The 18,541-nt window shown below is 49.5% G+C and overlaps 1 protein-coding gene across 1 annotated transcript in view; it reads left to right on the plus strand.

The window, feature by feature from the left end:
• The window catches only part of SH3BP5 (SH3-domain binding protein 5 (BTK-associated)), a 73,017-nt gene that overhangs the window by 51,167 nt on the left and 3,309 nt on the right, over positions 1-18,541 (plus strand). The window contains exons 3-6 of the mRNA XM_008570720.1: positions 6,626-6,790; positions 14,426-14,556; positions 16,855-16,897; positions 17,619-17,838. Of these exons, the coding sequence (XP_008568942.1) occupies positions 6,767-6,790; positions 14,426-14,556; positions 16,855-16,897; positions 17,619-17,838 (418 nt within the window). The 5' untranslated portion in view covers positions 6,626-6,766. The remainder of the gene's footprint in view (positions 1-6,625; positions 6,791-14,425; positions 14,557-16,854; positions 16,898-17,618; positions 17,839-18,541) is intronic.

Here is an 18,541-nt window from a genome sequence, read left to right on the forward strand (position 1 = left end):
GAACAGTCCTTACGTGTTGTCCACTTAGCTCTTGATCCCGGCTGTCCCTCCCTCGCCGAGGCCCACAGGGGTTTGGGACCATGCTTTCAAAGGTTTTTATCTTCCTCAGATAGGTCGGAAAGAAATCTGAGACTTTCCTTCTTCATGAGCTTCTAGCTGGGGATGGGTTCTTTCCAGCCGCACATCTAACATCCTCTATAAAGAGGCGAGGGCAGGGAGGGGGACGGGGACAGGGAGAGGTTGGGTAATGGCCACAAACTTACAGCTAGATAGGAAGCATACGTTCTGGTGTTCTGTGGCACTGTAGGGTGACTGTAGTTAACAATAATTTAATGTATATTTTCATATAGCTAGAAGAGAGGATTTCAAATGTTCCCAACACAAAGAAATGATAAATGTTTGAGGTGATGAATATACTAATTACCCTCATTTATCATTACGTATTGTATACATGTATTGAAATATCAGTCAGTACCCCATAAATATGTACAGTTATGACGTGCCAATCAATAACAATTTTGTCTCTGCCTCTTTGTTCTTTTTTAACCTAAAAAACAAACAAACAAGGATGGTTGCCTGGCCCCTGTGGTGGTGAGGTCCATCCCAGCTCTGTTGCTGCGGGTAGGAGGAGCGAGGCCTCCTGGCATTTGGCTGGCGCGTTCCCTTGGGGTCAGCTTCTTCCCCAGGCTGCACTAGCTGTGCATGAGCATGGTCCTACCACAGTGGGTCCCCTCCTCCCCACTCCTCGTTTGCTCCCTTGGCAGCATCTTTTCTCCCCACAAACGTGCCACCCATCCTGATCTGTGTGGCCATGGCCAGCGTGGCCTTGATCAGAGTGAAGAAGTCAGGCCAAGCTTATCTTGATCAGTCCGTCCTTGTCAGGAGTTTGCAGCCCCAGCAGGTGGTATTTAATAGACCAAAGACTAAATGAATAATTTGTATTTAATTAGAACAAAGGCACTGGATCGGAGTTTGCTCTGTGACTTCAGGCAAGTTATTTAACCTTTGTGAGCCTTGGTCTCCTCTGTAAAGTAGGGGTGATAATTGGACTGACCTCTCGGGTCATTTTGAGATTTAAACAAGATGCTGCTGTATTCAGAACAACTTATATGCATCATCTGACATAAGTGCTCACACAGAAATGGCTATGATTGTTTTCTTCTTTATAATCATCTGTATCCAGGCTAATGGGTTTGTTAGTAGTCGAGTACTAGATTGGTCTGGTCTTGCGGGCTCTCTCTGTGACTTGAAGCCATCACCTGCTAGAGTATGGTGTTGGGCAGCTTTCTCCTTTCCAGTTTCCAGAGTTACGTGGCTGGCGTGTTAGTGAGACCTGCATGAGGCTTCAGGCTGGGAGTACAAGTGCGAGGCAGCCATCCTGCACAGTTTTGAGCTCCCGTCTTGCCTTTGGCTCCTTAGCAGCTCTTCTTGGTTGACTGTCCAATTGCCCAATGATTATGTCAGTACCAGAGTTAGGGCAGATTATGTCAGGTGGGCAGATACTGCATGGTAGAGGAGAAATCGCCCCAGACCTGGGGTCAGAGGCCCCGTTTTACTGGCTCTGGCAGGTGCTAAATAGCTATGTGACATCAGCAGGTTACTTCGCTACTCTGGGCCATCCTTTGAAGAATGAGGGGCTTGAACCTGGGTAGTCTGTAAACTTTCTTCTGCCCTGAAACTTTGTCCAGTTCCTTTGTGAGAAGGATCATAGGCTGTGGTGGGTGGACTTTGAGTCAGAGGGACACGGCTGGAGCCTCCCCTTCTCCAGGCAGCCTGGACAATGGCAGACATTTCTGCTGCCCACCCTGCTTTGCTGATGACACTTTGTGGAACACCCACACAATACTGAAAGCTTCACAGCTACAGCTGGCCTGGGCCAGTGTCCAATGAATGTCACTTATCAAATTCATTCATGAGCAGCCTCTTAAAATTCTCTCTATGGAAGTTGTTAGTATTCATGAGTCATAAAGATATTTAACAGTTTTTCCTTTGCATATTACAGGACCAAGCTCTGCTGATGTTTTCCTCTCTGGTGCTATTATAAGCAGGCCCTCACCTTTTCAGCTTGCTCACTGGCTTCTTGGCTGTGAGGGAACCCCTGTGTGACATGTGCACTCCACGGGACCTGTGGGCGTAAGGCCCTCGCTAATTCACGAAATGTTCTGGGCTGGCTGGTAGCCCACTTGGTTAAAGCAGATAATACCAAGATCAAGGGTTCCAATCCCTGTACCAGCCAGCTGCCAAAAAAGCAGAACAAAAAACCAAATAATGTGTTAGTACCAGGGCCTAGGTCCTTTGTTAGGGTCTGAAGGTGAAACTGTATTGGTCGTGCCAAAGATTTCTAGGCATCATGTTTCATACGATGGTGAGAACCAGACAGCCGGCCCTCTCTGGGATTGCTTAATTGGCTTCTGACTTTGAAGGTCATGTGTGCTGTGATGACACTGGGAAACAACGTTGGAGTTAAACTCTCCTCAGTTCAGTATGTGTATAAACTCTTTGGTGACTCCTGTATTTCCATGGCCCAGCCTGCAGCTTGACACCTGCCTCCTTTTAGAAATCTTCCATAGGAGACAAATTACTCTCTCCCTTCCCAACATTCCCATAGTACTTTACGCCTCTGACACTTGTCACGGTCCGTCTTGTGTTAGAGTTCATAATGAACGTGTCTGTCTTCCTGACTGAATCGGAGCCCCCTTGTTTATATGTGGACCCTCTCCCCTCCACAGCTTAGCCTTCAGGAGGAACTTAGCACGTGTTGAATAGACTTTATCCCGCTGGCGAGGGTGCGATAGGAAGCCCCTCCTCTGGGTGTTCCTGCCTGGTACTTTCCTTGTGTATGTAGTTTTAGAAAATGTTTTATAAAACGTGATCTCTAGCATGTACTTCAAAACTTCTAGCCTCTACCCTTTACCCAGTTCCAAAGCTGCTTCCACGTTTTTAGGTATTTGTTACAGCAGCCGTCCACTTCTTGGTACCAATATCTGTTTTAGTTACTCAGACTGCTATAGCAAAGTGCCACGGGCTGGGTGGCTTAAACAACAGAGGTTATTTCTCACAGTTCTGGAGGCTGGAACTCCAGATTCCCTGTCAGGGGAGGACTGTCTTCCTGGCTTGCAGACGGCTTGCCTTCTTCCTGTGTGCTCAAATAACCTTTCCTTGGTGGAAGGAAGGGGAGATCACAATCTTTCTCTTCTTAGAAGGGCACTAATCCCCTCACGAGCTAATCTAAACTAATTACTTATCAAGGGTCCTACCTCCTAATGCAATTACACTGCGGAGAGGGCTTTGCTATGTAAATTTTGGGGAGTGCACAAACATCAAGACCATAACAGGAGCCCTCCTAGAAGTGTCACTCAGTGTCCCTTTGCCTCTCATTAGCTGGAACTTAGTAACAGGGGCACTGTTAGCTGGCACATTGCCTCACCCTGAGACATAAAGGCTTTATTACCATGAAAGATGACAGTGTGTGCAGGACAGATGCCCAACACTTACTTGAATGAATGCACGAGTAAGTGGATGAGTGATGGAGAGATGCCATGTAGTTTTAGTGGGTAAAGTGTAGACTGAACCCTCACATTAGTTGGACCTGTGATCTGACAAGGCATCATGTTTCTGATGCCATCATACAGGAAACAAGGAATCTTGTGGAAACTTCCAAAACTAGCCAGGAATTAGAGAGCATGTTCTTCTGAAAGGCCACCTCAAAGCTGATTCCCTTATATGGAAACTCGTGAGATGCTGGTGGGGGGTGTGAATCGGTGCCAGGCCTGTGGTTCGGCAGCTGCATTTCAGAAGGCACCCCCCCCTCCCCACCCCAAGAGCATCTCTTCTTACCTGAAGAAAGAAAAGTTTCATAATTTAAGCAGGGAGACCTGGGGGAAGAAGAGAGTTTACCCTTAAATGTTGATGAATTGAAATACTAAGATTTCCTAAAAACCAAAAATGGATAAATACAAGTTCCATTGTAGAAAAATGTTAGGATCCTGTGGGCTTAATTATTGTCTCCTGGAGGTGGTTTGAGGCCTGTAAGTAGTCTATGGGTAGAGGATGGGGCAGCTTTTTTTTTTTTTGGCAGCCCGCCAGTATGGAGACCCAAACCTGTGACCTTGGTGTTCTAAAGCTGTGCTCTAACCAACTGAGCTAACTGGCCAGCCCCCTAGCTTTTAAAGTTAACCTGTCCCGGTGCTTCCACCCTTTCCCTGCAGCCTGGCTGGGCAGATGGAGGCTCCTGGAGGACTGTCCTCGAGCTGGAGGCACGGGTTGGGAAGGGTGAGTTCTGTCGCTTAGAGTACCTAGTGCTGTCTCATTACTTCTTGGTGGGTTCGTCAGTTCTAGAGAGGGAGGGAGGGCATCCTTGTCCCCGTTGTGTAGCTGAGGCACACCTGAGTGAGCGTGGGTGACCGGGTCCAGTGCCACACAGTGGGTCTGCAGCAGGCAGGTCCCTGGGCCACTTTGGTGGAAGCTTTAGCCTGGCATTCATTCAAGGCCTCCACTCTTGATTCCTTTTTAAAAATTTGATCCCAGGCTTTGTCAGATATCCTACAGATACTATGTTTCATAATATGTCCTTAAAAGAAAAACTTTAGACAAATTAAATTTAACAGTTTAATTGAGCAAAGAATGGTTTGTGAATTGGGCAGCCCCCAGAGCCAGAATAGGTTCAGAGCAAGTCCAGGGCTGCTGCGTGGTTGGGTGACATTTATCGACAGAAAAAGGAAAGTACTGAAAGCAGAAAACAGGAGTAAGGTACAGAAACAGCTGGATTGGTTACAACTGGGCATTTGCCTTATTTGAACACGATTTAAATAGCTGGCCGCCTGTGATTGGCAGAGACTTGGCTACTTGCTACAAGAGTAGGTTACAGTTTTTTTGTACATCAAGATAGGTTACAGTTCACTGTGTCCAGAGGAACCTTAGGCCAAACTTAATTTAACAATGTCTTCAGAGTCTCGGATGTTTCCTCCTAGTCCCCCAGCAAGCCTGCATCTTCAAGTCATCCCTGTCCTGCAGGATCAGCCTCCTTTAAGAAGCCTTCCTTGGTTCCCTCTACTGGAAGTAATTTCTCCTTCAAATTCCCTTACTATGTATATATTTCCCTCCCTCCTGGGGCACCCTCATGTACAATTTCACATTACGGACTTTGAGTGTCCCTTCCATGACCATTTCAGGTTCCTGATGAGAGCATTGCAGCCTGGAGTGCACATTCACTGAACGGTGGGGATGGCAACCGTGGGGCCACAAACCTGTTCTTGCCCTGGGGACTGGTGTGCTCCAAACCTCTGATTTCTCTCCCCCTCCCCTTACCCTTCTTCACAAAGTGTCCTCAGCCCACAGTTTCTGAAAACTTTCTCTAAGTCATGTGAGGGTCACTCTGGGGAAGGGTGGGTCCCCTGTTGTTCCCCTTTCCTCCTGCGTCCCAGGGGCTGCTGCATGGGTGTCCCAGCAGGGCTTATGTAACTGACCTAGGGATCTGGTTAACCAGGGGTGGGCGGGTGGGATGCTGCAGCGGGCCAGCATGTGGCAGTGGCTTTCTCATGCTCTGGTGGGAAGCCTGCAGAGGATGGTGACTGAAATGTTTTGTTGCTCATTTCTCATGAAGTCACAAAATTGCAGTCACATGGCCCACTCTTGGGGGAGGGGTGTCTACTGTGCAAAAGAACTAGAATGTGAGTCACCTGTGTAATTTCTCATTTCCTTGTAGTCATAGTAAAAAAGTAAAAGGAAATTAATTCTAATAATATATTTTATTTAATCAAGTGTATCTAAAATATTATCATTTCAGTGTGTAATCAAAATAATACAAATTATTAATGAGAGGTTTAACTTTTTTTTTTTTTTGGTACTAAATTAGTGGTGTTTTGTACTCCGTTTGGATTAACATTTTAAACACTCAAGATCCACATGTGGCTGGTGGCAGTTCTAGACATGAGGTCAGCTACAATTTGTGTTGATTCTCCCGCTTGATGCTCCCTGAGAGCAGGGACATGTTGTTACAATTAGGTCCCTCCCTTTGCCTGCCTGGTGCCATACTTGGCCCGTCACTGGTGTTGGAGAGTGAATTGAGTGGGGGACTGTCTGGCAGAGTGACGACACTGGGTGGGGCCTCCCACTGTCTGGAGTCTGGTCACATCTCTGCTCCTAACCAGCTTTGTGATCTTGGGGAAGCCTGTTCCCTTTCAGCCACGGTCCCCATCTACAGAAAGAGCCATTGGAACATGATCTCCAGGGGCCTTTCTTATTCCGATGTGCCATGAATTGAGCCACGGATCTGGGCAGGGAATGTGTTAGGACCGCTTTATCCACCTTGGCCTCATTAGTGAGCCAGAGCTTTGGAGAAAGGCCATGTTGTCAGTACCTGTCACGTGAGGGGCCGGCTCACCATCTCTGATTCTGACTAGGGCTGCTGTGTTTATCTGCTGGGTCCAAGATGGTGAAAATTGTCCATTCACTGATCTGGTACCCACTTTCCTGTCAGGGACCCGTTGCCCCATCCAGCATTCACAAGGGCAGAGATGGATAGGGAGTATCCTGACCTCAGAACACACATCTTTTGAAAGGTATAATGGGCCATGGGGAGCCCCTGCCATTTTCTGAGGCCTCACAAGGTATCTTTCTCGCACAGGCTCAGCTGGAAGCTCAGAAGGCCACGCAGGACTTCCAGAGGGCCACGGAGGTGCTCCGTGCAGCCAAGGAGACCATCTCCTTGGCTGAGCAGCGGCTGCTCGAGGATGACAAACGGCAGTTCGACTCCGCCTGGCAGGAGATGCTGAATCACGCCACTCAGAGGGTATGAGTCATAGCTGTGTGCGCCTGGTGGGGCGGGGGGTAGGGTGTCTGGGTGTATGTGCATGCATGTGTGATGTCCCCCGGCATAGGTGACAGACTCCCAGGCATGTTGCCTAAAATGCTCACTGAAAGGCACAGGTTGTCATCTCCATGTGGTCTCTTGGCCGGGCCGGGTACTAAGGCATGCTCAGGGATGATAGTCACCTAGTGACAGGTATAGCTGCTCCTTCCCCGTATTGCTTGAGGTTTGTCTGATTCAGATCATCCCTAAAGGTCTTGACTGTGGATTAGGGCTTCCCAGAGGGACCAGGTGGTTTTCCATGGTCTGCTCCCACTGAGCTCAGGGGACTGCCTGGGTTTAGAAGTCCAGATGGGAGTCCTTGATTATTAACAGTCCTAAACCATGCTGGGTCTGGACTTAGGGTGTGTGTGCTATGGGAAGAAGGGAGGGGTCATAGAAGATTAATCCATTATCAAGTAGGCTTTCTGGGGCTGGGCTAGGATTCAGGGAGCCAGCATTTGAGTAGGAGGTAGACGTGCACGATCTTTACCCAGGGTTTGACTTTCTGGGTTTCATGCCATTATGTTTGGCTCTTTACCAGCTCCTGTGATCCTCCTCTCTGGCCACCTTGCTCAGAATCAGAAGTGGTAGTGTTTTAGTCCATTTAGGATGCTGTAACAAAATACCATAAATGCAGTGCTTATAAACAACAGAAATTTATTTCTCACAGTTCTGGAGGCTGGGAAGTCCAAGATCAAGGCATCAGCTGATTCAGAGTCTGGGCGAAGGGCCCATTCCTGGTTTGTAGATGACCATGTTTTTGATGCGTCCTCGTAGAGCGGAAGGGGTGAATGAGTTCTCTTGGGCCTCTTCTATAAGGGAACTGATCTCATTCATGAGGGCTTTACCCTCATGACCTAATCAGCTCCCAAAGACCCCAACTCCTAATATTCTCACATTGGGGATTAGGTTTCAACATGTGAATTTTGGGAGGACACAATCATTCGGATCATAGCAGGTGGGGACTGTTGTTTGGCTCAGTGGGACTTGGTTACCTGTGCCCAACTCTTCTCGGTTTCCTGGGTACCTCTCCCCTCTTCCGGGAGTGGTTCCTAGGCTTCTCCTGGGATGCCCAGGCCCATGTTTCCAGCATCCTTCAGCACGAGCCCAGGTCCACTGTGCCTCTTCCCTGTTTTCTGTCTATAGAAAACAAGTGCTTGGAAGACCAGTGTAGGGCTGGCTTGCTGCACAGTTGGTGGGGCCGTCGTGTGGCTTCTGCAGCTCCAACTAAGGCTTTGGATGGGGGGGGGTGATGCAGAGGGTGGAGGAGTGCAATGCTGGTCTTAGGGACTCCTTGAGAGGCTGCCTGTAGGGCCGGAACAGAAAAGCCAGGAGCTAATCCGACAGTCTCTCCCTTTTCAGTGTCACCTGCCATGGCGTCTCAAGTCCTGGGGGATCTGATAATTAAAGATGGATTGTGCTTCCTTAAATAGAAAGCCTGTCACAGATGACTTCAAGAGTGAATTGCGTGCTGACTTTCTAGCACCTGTGCCTGAAGCCTGAGACACTTCTGGCCAGGCATTGTGTGCCCTTGAGTCTCCTGCCCCCTCGTGGGCATGATGCTCGTAGAGCTAAACATGGGCTGGGAACTGCCTTCAGGGTCAGCTCATGAAAAACAGAAGGGGATGTTGAAAGTCTTGGGACTTTACAAGCCAAAGTCTGATAGATGTGAAAAGTATAAAAATATGCAGAGTAGCTCTTCCAAGAAATTAGCTGAAGGACCGCGTTTCCTTTCTGTCCTCCCTCTGCCGAAGCTGGAGATCCATATCAGCCTAAAGGGAATCATTTCAGAAATTATTTAGTCTATTCTTTTAAAATGAACATAACTTGTTTCTGCTTTGGATATCTTTTTTAAGTCCTGGAGCCCTAGTGGGTGGTGGGTGGCCACCCAAGGAGTGGTGTCCCTGGTACCTCTAATTGCACAACTTATGGGCACTGTTTATACCACAGTCTTTGGGAATGGCACTTTTTGGTGTTGTGCAGTGCGCAACCTGTGGGGCAGTACAAGATGGCTCTGGACTTCCTGAGGTCAATGTGGGGCTCCAAAGGGGCCTGGAAGAGTCATCTGATGTGTGCCCTCTCTGTGGCTGCTGAAAGGAAGGACCCAGCCATTTGGTTTTCTAGGTTGTGGGGATTAGCAGGTCTTCTGGGCCATAGGCCAGGATTTCCAGGATTTGGGGGCTGGTGTTTCTCTTTCCCAGATTCCTTCACAGTTGCATAGGACTGAAGTGTTTCTCATTGAACCGATGCATTCAAAACCGACACCAGCAAGAGACAAAGCCTGTGGCAGAGCTCCTGCCCGCCCCACCTTACCCTCCCTGCATCATTCAGAAACTCAGCCTACAGGGCATGCTCTCTGAATTTGATGGATGATGCAGATGTAATTCTTTCTCCAGTCCACATGTTCACATGTTTGGCTTTCAGATAGCATGGGTGACTGTGAACCTCTCTCTCTGGACTTATCATCTCCCCCAGTGGGGTGCACATTGACCACTTCCAAGTGTCAAAGGCCTGGCATGCTCAGCTTGCCGAAAACTGCTTGATGAAATTGATGAGGGATCTAGGAAACATCCCCTGCCTTGCCTGACTTCTGGATAGTCCAGGAAGCCTGTTTCTTCAGGAGAAAGGAGCTTCATCACACTCTTCCTAAGAAAGCACTACTTAAGGGTCTGGTAAAAGAAAATCCAGAGCTCAGAAAAGCCCAGGGCTGTCAGGAGGAAGTGGCAGTGGGTAGGGCTAAGTGATCCCCCCCAGGCATAGTGGAAGGACGCTGGAATCCCCATGTTACTTGCCTATGTCCCCTCCATTCCCCTGAGACTCCCTGTGGTGACACTGGTGACTTGGAGCAATGGCTGAAGCCAGCACACTAGGAGACATCAGGAGACCCAGTGTGCTCTATTAGGCCACAGGTAGCACTGACAGGGAAAAGGGGACAGCTCTCTGCTCAGTGCTGTGTCAGAGGAGGGCTTTGGTCATCTGAGTAGCTTGAGGCAGAGCTGCCGAGTATGCAGTTGGGTGGTCTCCCTGGGGTGCAGGGCCTGGGGTCCCTGCCACTCGCCAGTGGGGGGTTTGGGCTGCAGAGGCACCTCCAGCCTCAGCTCTTTTGGCCTTGAAGCAGTCTTTGTGGGAGAGGAGGGGTGGCAGCCTGGGAGGAAGGAATGGGCTTTTCTGACATCTTCTGAAGGAGACCAGAGAGAGGAAGAGGGAAGTGGGACTTGGAAGTGGAGAGGCATCAGCTGTTCATGAACCAGCGGCAGGTGGCTGCTGGAGGGGACAGGACGCAGTCAGCCTCTCCTCCCTGGTCCTGGGGTGTGTACAAGCCCTGGGCTGGCAAGTGGTGGTTGCAGGTGCGTGCGCCCTGGTGGCTGGGGTCGCCTGGCCCTGGGATGCAGGAGGAAGCAGAGAACAGTCTGCAGGAGCTGACTGAGGCCCTGAGGAGGTGGCGAAGCTGCCTTCCCTGGCAGAGGAGGGCCTTCAGCTTAGCTCTGTGATGGTGGGAAGAGATGTTGGGGTGTAATAGAGGGTGGGGAGGAGCCGGAAGAAGCTGGCAGCTGTGGTGGGTGTGTGTCTGCTGGTCAGTTTGGGCTGTGCTGCGGGTGTGGGTCCCAGTGAGAAGGTGGTGCTCAGCCAGCCTGGCACACCCGTCAGGGCCTGTCCGGTGTCCAGGCAGGAGGGTGCCAGTTGTCTTCTGTGCGTTGCCGTGAGCAGGGGCCAGTGCTGAGCAGTGTCCCTTGGTCCCTGGGTCTTCAGGACTCTGCTGCTGTGGGGCCCCTGGGATTGGGGGCCACACTTCTCTCTCTGTCCTGCTGGCTCAGGAGGAGGAGGGGTGGAGACCTGTGGCTTCTGCAGCATCCTGAGCACAGGTGACCGGCCTGCATGCTTTCTCCAGGGCCCACTGCCCTCTTGCCTGGCCAGGGCTTGGTGCCGGGGCTGTCCTGGAGCATACTTGTCCAGCACCGGTTCTGGTCACTTGGGTCTGCTGGCCCTCAAATCCTGCCATTGGGTGGGCGGCCAGTTCTTGGGCTTTTGGGGCAGGCCCACGGGGCAGGAGTACATGTCTGTAAGTTTTGGGAACCCTGGGAATGCCTGACTTCTTAGTCCTGTGGGTGAGGCAGACATACTCAAAGTTAACAGACAGCCTGTGGGTCCTCCGCAGGATAGGGTCCACTCTGGGCAGAAAGTTCTAAACCATCTGGAGAGAGGCCAAGACCCTGTTCATTTTGGACAATTAGCTCCTTTGGCTAAGTTCATCTGGAGCCTTTCAGCACAGGGAAAGGAGGTGAAAAGCTGAACACTGGTCCCTATCTTTCTGTGTCCCGTGTGTTCATCCCATGGGGATAGCAAATGGGGCATGTGGACCTGTGGCTGGATGCAGGGAAGACCCACAGCCTGTGCTGAGACCCCCTTCAGCAAAAGTGCTTCTCCTTCTTACCCATTACCCCAGATGCTGCATACCTGAGATCCCTCTCAAGTGTCCCCTCTGCTGTCACAGCCCCTCTGAGCTGCTGTAGCCATGCCGCTGTCCCATTCTCATACTGCCTTCACTGACAGTCATTGCTGCGGGGCTGACAGCCCTGGGTTTGGTCTCCGTTGTGTCCTGCACAGTACCTTGCACACACTAGGTGCTTAATCAGTGTGGGTAGCTCTGAATTGCATCTGATGGTGGTCAATGCAATTGACACCATGCAGACATGGGGGCAGGGTTCTTGGAGTACAGACAAAATGTCTGGTTAACATGGGCTTCACGGAGGGCAGCAGCAAACAGGGCAGCTGGGGGTGGTGGTGTGGGGGCCTTAGGTCTGAGGCGCAGATGCCCGTCTGGTTGCTCAGGCCAGCCTGAGGCTGTCTTGAGGAGTCCATTATCGCTTTCTTCTGTGGCTCTGGCTCTGTTCCCTGCTGCTTGAACCTCTGCAGTGCCACCCTCCTGCTCCTCACCCCACCGCACCTGCCCATCATCACTGCACACAGCTCCTGCCTGATTCCAGGCTGCAGATAGCAGAGCTCCCTGGTTACCTAGGAGATGGGACCAAGGCGACATGCTTGGTGGCCCTGTTCCTCAAGGCAAGAAGCTGAGTGTGTATGTGGGGTCTCCTCCTAGAGCTGGAGGGTGTGTGCTGCGGGCAGGGGAGACTGGGGCACGATACAGTAGACGTGGGCTGATGGGGTGGAGCAGGGCCGTGCTGTGCTCCCACCGCCACAGTCTTCGCTGGCACTATTGCCACGTGCTCGGCACTTTCCCAGTGTTTAATTTTAGAATGCCTTTGCCTCTGCTGCAGCCTAGGGGCCAAGATAGAATGGGGGCCCGTGTGTAGCTGCTGGGACTCCTGCTCCTTGCAGAGGGCTCTTTCTGTATAGGAGCCTCGAATTGTAGCTTGTATAACTCAGTCTATTGAAAATGCATCTGGACAGGTCTTTGAAGGTGAACTCTACATTGGATCCTTTTGTAAAGGAACAAATCACCCACGATATGTTGTCTTTGTCCATCTGATAAGCTTGGAGTTTTGAGTTTTCATAAAGGTTGCACCAGTAAATCCTTAAAGCTTAAGATTTAAGACTAGACTGAAGAATTACTGCTGTTTCCTTGAGTGTCAAGCATAAGATATTTTTAGTACATTTTGTTGTCTTGTGAAGTATTTGGTGTTAGAAGCAAAGGGAAGGGATTCTCCTAGCCCTTTGGTCTTAGCAAGTATGTCACCTCATGCCAGCTTAGCTTGGTTCCTTCCTATTTTCCTTCTCTTTGTTTTTATTGTTTTAAAAATTATCTCAAGCATTGAAGCCTTTGTTAAAGATATATATTTTTAAAAAGGTAAAAGCATAATTGTGATACAAATATAAAATATTCTCATGTCAAAGATTTTATTTAATTCATTAAAGATGGAACTAATAAGGAAGATGTTACTTATCTTAATTCTCAAGAGAATTCAAGAAACACATAGAAAATCAGGAATGCTGAAATGACTTTACAAACAGATGCAAAATTGGTCATTATTTTTAGGGCAATCAATAACCAATTGCATCTCCACTGGGACATAATTCATCTTCATTTTTATGGGTAGGAATCGTTTGTATTACTGTCAGTTTTCTACAACTTAAAGGGTTGTAAAATAGCTCTAAGACAATGACAGAGATATCCTCGAAGGACGCCCTAGACAAGACACCCGGTAGTTTTCTTTTTTTTGACCGGTAAGGGGATCGCAACCCTCGGCTTGGTGTCGTCTGCACCGTCCTCAGCCAGTGAGCGCACCGGCCATCCCTATATAGGATCCGAACCCGCGGCCTTGGCACTACCAGCACTGCACTCTCCTGAGTGAGCCACGGGGCCGGCCCCACCCAGTAGTTTTTCATGACCTTATCAAAGTCTTTTGTAATTTGTCCTGATACCTTTAAAACTTTTTATTATATATAAGTGAATAAATAAACTATCACAGTGTTGACTGTGGCTGTTGGCTGGAGGAGATGGTGGAATACTGGCAACCTGCTGCTGTGAGCTCCTTTTTCAACCTCAAGTTAAAGGCATGGTGGTATCTTTTTAGAATTCTTCTGCTGGGGTCTGAGAGGGTGGACCAATGACCCTGGCCCCACTGGGCTCCGCTCTGACACTCCTCAGGTAAAATAGAGAATGACCCTTTAGCCTAACCTTGCTCCTGTCTCTGCAGGTCATTTTATAAAACTGTGTGAGTCGTAAGTAGAAGGCAGGGAGAGAAATGGCAGGCTGCTGAGGTGGCCTAAACTTTATTTCCGTCATCTTTCCTCAAGGCAGGCCTCGTTCTGATGCTTTTCTTTAGGTAAGCAAGGAAAGAATTAACATTATCCGTGTCTCTGGAAATTTGCCTTTGAGCTGCCTTGTTTTTGGCCATTGAGGATTGTTGGTTTTTAAACTCATTTTTATCAACATGCTTAACAAAATATTCCCACCAGAACTCTCGTCTCCTGGTCACAATTTTTTGTGAACCTCAAAATCTGATATAAATGTCTGGGCTTTAATTTAGTGGTTTAAATGTTAAATTTGACCTTTCTGGATCCTCAGTTCTTTTGTGTCCAGCCAACTAATTCAGGATATTTGGGCAAGGACCAAAGAGCCAAGATCATGACTGCCTTGTTGGCTTGACTGCTGTCATGCCTGGTTTTGCTCGTTCTCAGTTTTGGTGTCTTTCCTGTTCCTTGATGTCTCTGAAGTTCCCTCTGGTGGTTTTTGGCTATTTGTCTGTCCATCAGGCCCTGCCCCAAGCAGGGAGCAGCAGGAGCTCAAGGTGGTTATGTAGAGCCAGGGGGCCTGAGCAGAAGAAAGTGGCCATTGGTTGAATCAGAGAATATTTCAAAATTTTCTCTGCTCTTGTTTTTCCATCTTCTTTCCCAGTCATTGCCACAGCCAATTAGACTGTTTACTATTACCTGACAAGGCTTTTTCAAAATAGATCAATAGAAAAACATGATCCTATTTTATTGGGAAGTTAGCTTATTCTTAGTCTGCCCATTAATGTCCTCAAAGAATACTTTTTAAAAAATGACTTAAGTAGTACCCCAACCAGGAGCTGTTCTGGACTTGACTGGGCTGACCCCTTCTGTTGTTTGAAGGTCATGGAGGCAGAGCAGACCAAGACAAGGAGTGAGCTGGTGCATAAGGAGACGGCGGCTAGGTACAATGCCGCCATGGGCCGCATGAGGCAGCTGGAGAAGAAACTCAAGAGAGCCATCAGCAAGTCCAAGTAAGTCTGGGCACGGCCTTCCCCGGGGCCATGTGGTTGTCCCCTTCCGCATCATCTCAACCTTTCATGTGTCAAGGACCAGGCTGAGCAAGACTTTGACATAAATCCTAGGGCTTCACCAGAGCCCCCTGCCTCCCTTGCCCCCTAACAATCTATGTGACCCCCCGAAGCAGAGGATGCTGAGGCGTAGGCCACACCAGATATGACTGATGTGGGAGACACAGAAGAAGGAATTTCTAAAGCAAACCGTTAAATGGTCCATTGGCTGGGATTTGGGAAACTCAGGTTGTACCCTTGGCTCTGTGGCTGACAGTGTGGACAAGGCCCTGTCCCGCAGTTTATCTGTCAGGATAATGGGGAAGAGTAGTGTTCATGATACATGTTCTCTGTGGATCAAGAGCTGATGAAATGCTTCAAGGCTGGTTTACATGGAGTTTTTTCCCAAGCTCTTCTCCTTATCACTCCTATATATTTTTACAAAATAATGATCAAGGTGGTCAAACTTTGCCCTCTCTTGGGGACAGTCCCCCTGCTTCATTTGCAGTTGCTGGGCCCACAAGTGAAAGGATTTGGACTTGGGATGGCCTAGACCCAACAGTCAAAGACAGACCCGGAGCACAGTGTGTGCGCAGGGCTGCTGACTGCCTGTCCTGGGGCAGTGGACGCCAGCCCCGTGGGAGGGGTTGGGCAGCTGGAAGTGAGGAAGAGGATCTGCAAAGACGAGCTTGGTCCCCTCTGCCCTGTACTACCCCCAGCACCTTCCCCTGGGCTTGTCTTTGATTTCTCCCCGCTGTCTTCCGACATACATGTGTACACACATGTGCCCAAGAATAGCAGCTGACCCTTTCCTACTGCACTCGACTGACTGGCGTGTTTTTGTTTTGGTTTGTCTTTTGGGGTGTGTTGGGCTGACCTGTTGAAAGCCAAGCAGTAGATGTATGTGTATATGGTATTTTGGGGGAGAGAGAAGACGGTTGCTCTGGGACCTGTGCCTGTCCTAGGCGAGCACAGGCGTCATTCACACTGAGGAGCAGCCTCCTTTGTTAGTGTGAACATGATGGGTCTTTTCTCGAAAGTCCCCAAACCCCCACTGCATACATTTACATATTCATTAATTAACCTGTTAAGAAAATACAATTCCTGTGGTCACGCTCTGCCAACATTTGCAGACTCCTGGAAGAGTATAGGGACAGATCGAAGTCTTGTGTGGCTCCTGCCTACCTTCAGGATAAAACAGAAATCTGTGCATTTGTGGAGTGGCTTCCAGGCCTCCCCCGGGCCTGCCTCGCCTCTCCAGCTCTCGCTCTCGCGCTGGCCACACTCCCTTCCCCCTCTCCAGCTGTGGCTGCACATGGGTGCTCTTGTCTCTTTTGCCTGGACATCTTCCCGGTGCCCTCTCACGCCCATACGTCCATTCATGCTTTTTCCACACCCTATGCAGACTGATGTCTGCTCGTTTTGGTCACATGAGAGAGCCTGTACACCACACTCTGTTCCCAAGTTCGATTTTCCATACCCACTAAGAGCGTCCTCAGTGTCCTTGTCATCTGCTAAATCCTTTGGATACAGGATGCAGGAGCTTCATGGGGAGTGAACGGTTCAAGAATAAAGTGCTGGTGTACTCCTAATGCTCAGATACCAAAGTTCCTAAGTACAGCAAGGCTCTTCTCACTGACCCAGAACCCAGGGGACTGGTAGAACGTTGGCATTTCTTGTCCTTTCTCTTGCTTGTGACCTGGGTGAGTCTGCTGACCATCTAATACCTCCAGAACTGTAACAAGGTCCAGGGGAACCAACATGACAGCCCTCATAATGTTGGCCCTGCTGTGCTTAGTGGGGAGCAGTGGGGCTGCCGTCTTCCCCAGCTTACCTCAGCAAAGGAGGTGGTTTAAGGAGCCCCTTGTCCAGCCTCATCTGCTCTTCATCCTTGGAGAGCAGATCCAGGGCAACTTTGCTGCTGGGCATACCCTGTGTCCTTGAACAGCCTCCCCAGAGAGGAAAGGGAACCAGGGTGCAGGGTCCCCAGAATATATGCACACCTGTGTGGGTTCCCAGTATCTTGAGCTGGGCTTCCTGTCGGCACAGCACCAGGTGAGCCCAGCAGCTCTTTCTGGTGCCTGTGTCAATCAGGCTCTAGAGCTGGGAGAGTGGCCTTCATCTCACAGCCTTGTCAGAGTTTGCTAAATCTGGGAGGGATAACCTGGCCATCTGTAGCTAATGCCTCTGATACATCTTGTGGAGTTTACTGTGGTCACTGTATCATACTACTCTTATGGTTTTCCTTCCTGTCTTCCGCAGGCCTTATTTTGAGCTCAAGGCAAAGTACTACGTGCAGCTTGAGGTATGTGCAGCCTTGGGCTTGGTTGCTGTTGGGATTTTTCTATAATGCCTCACTTTTCTGCAGTAACAGGCTTTCAGATGGCCCGTTTGTTATAAGGGGAGAGTGAAGAAACATTCTTTACTTAGTTTTCAGACCTCCAGATGGCTTGGTTGGGTCTTCAGTGGTCTCTGAAGCTCTCAAGCTCTGCCACTCAGTCCCTTTCTGGGTTGCATTAGGCCAGTGGTTCACACAGTGTGCTCCTGGGAATAGCAGCATCAGCATACCTGGAGACTTGACAGACATGCAGATTTCCAGGCCCCACCCTAGACCTACCGAGTCAGAAACACTGGGCGTGGAGTCCAGCAATCTGAGTTTTAACAAGTGCTCCAAGGGATTCTGATGCAAGCTCAAGTTTGAGAACCACTGTACTGGGGACCAGAGGGCTGTGAGACTGTGCTTGACACCCACTGTTGCTTCTCTGATGGGGATTATTCCACCAGTTAGAGTTTCTGGATATTATAGCTTATTGCCTGTATGGGAGCTGGGGGTGGTGGTGGTGGCTGATTTTTATGTTTGGTGAATGGGTAGCTATGATAAGAGTAATCAGGTCCTCAGTCTTTATCTTGGGAAATTCTGAATTGGAATGATGGACAGGAAATGTACTTGAACCTGTCATTCAAAAAGCACCTAAAGGCCAGCAGGGGCAGCCTTCACTTACTGTATCTCCTGTTCTCCTGAGCAGCAACTGAAGAAGACCGTGGATGACCTGCAAGCCAAACTGACCCTGGCGAAAGGCGAGTACAAGACGGCTCTGAAGAACCTAGAGATGATCTCAGACGAGATCCATGAGCGGCGGCGCTCCAGTGCCATGGGGCCTCGGGGCTGTGGCGTCGGGGCTGAGGGCAGCGGCCTGTCTGTGGAGAACCTGTCAGGGGGCAAACCTGAGCCAGACGCCATTTCTGGTGAGTTGGGCAAGTGGGGAGATCACAGCTTATGGGATCTGCTTCCAGGGCTGTCTTGTCTCAGGTCCCGACCTTCTGGCCATCACTGAAAGGTCTCAGAGAGTTGCGCAGGCCTGGGGGCTATTTCCGGTGGTTTCTCATGTTTTGTGGAACAGTGTTCCTCAAAGTAAGGATTCTTCGGTCAAATAAATTTGGAAAATGTTACACTTTCACCCTTCACTGAGAGTCAAAGTACCTATTAGAACATTCAAGTCTCTGAGGAGTCTTGCAAGAAAGAAGAGTTGTCTAAGAATAGGGACTTTGGAATCAGATTTGATTCAAACCCTGGCCTTCACGTCATTACTAGTGCATACATCAGTTTCTTCACCTGCAAAATGGGGAGTAGGATAGCGCCTGCTATCCACCGTGTAGAGTGGTGGTTACAATTATGTGGAGTCACACGTGGAACTCAGCGAGCACTCAGTAAACGGTGGTTCTGTGCCTGACCATGGAGACCCTTTTTATCCAGGGCCCCCCCCGGGAAACTGATAACAGAGGTTTGATTTGGCTTCTGTTCCATCAACCAGAAACCCCTCCAGCACTATCTTTGCACACTTCCTTCCTTTCCCTTTCCTGTGCAGTAATGCTTGTTAGATCTTTCCTAGGCTGCTTCCACAGGAGTTCTTTAATTCTGTCAACAAATGTTTAAGTGCCAGATCCAAGG

The sequence above is a fragment of the Galeopterus variegatus genome, unplaced genomic scaffold, assembly GCF_000696425.1.
Source record: "Galeopterus variegatus unplaced genomic scaffold, G_variegatus-3.0.2 Scaffold625, whole genome shotgun sequence".
Lineage (NCBI taxonomy): Eukaryota > Metazoa > Chordata > Mammalia > Dermoptera > Cynocephalidae > Galeopterus > Galeopterus variegatus.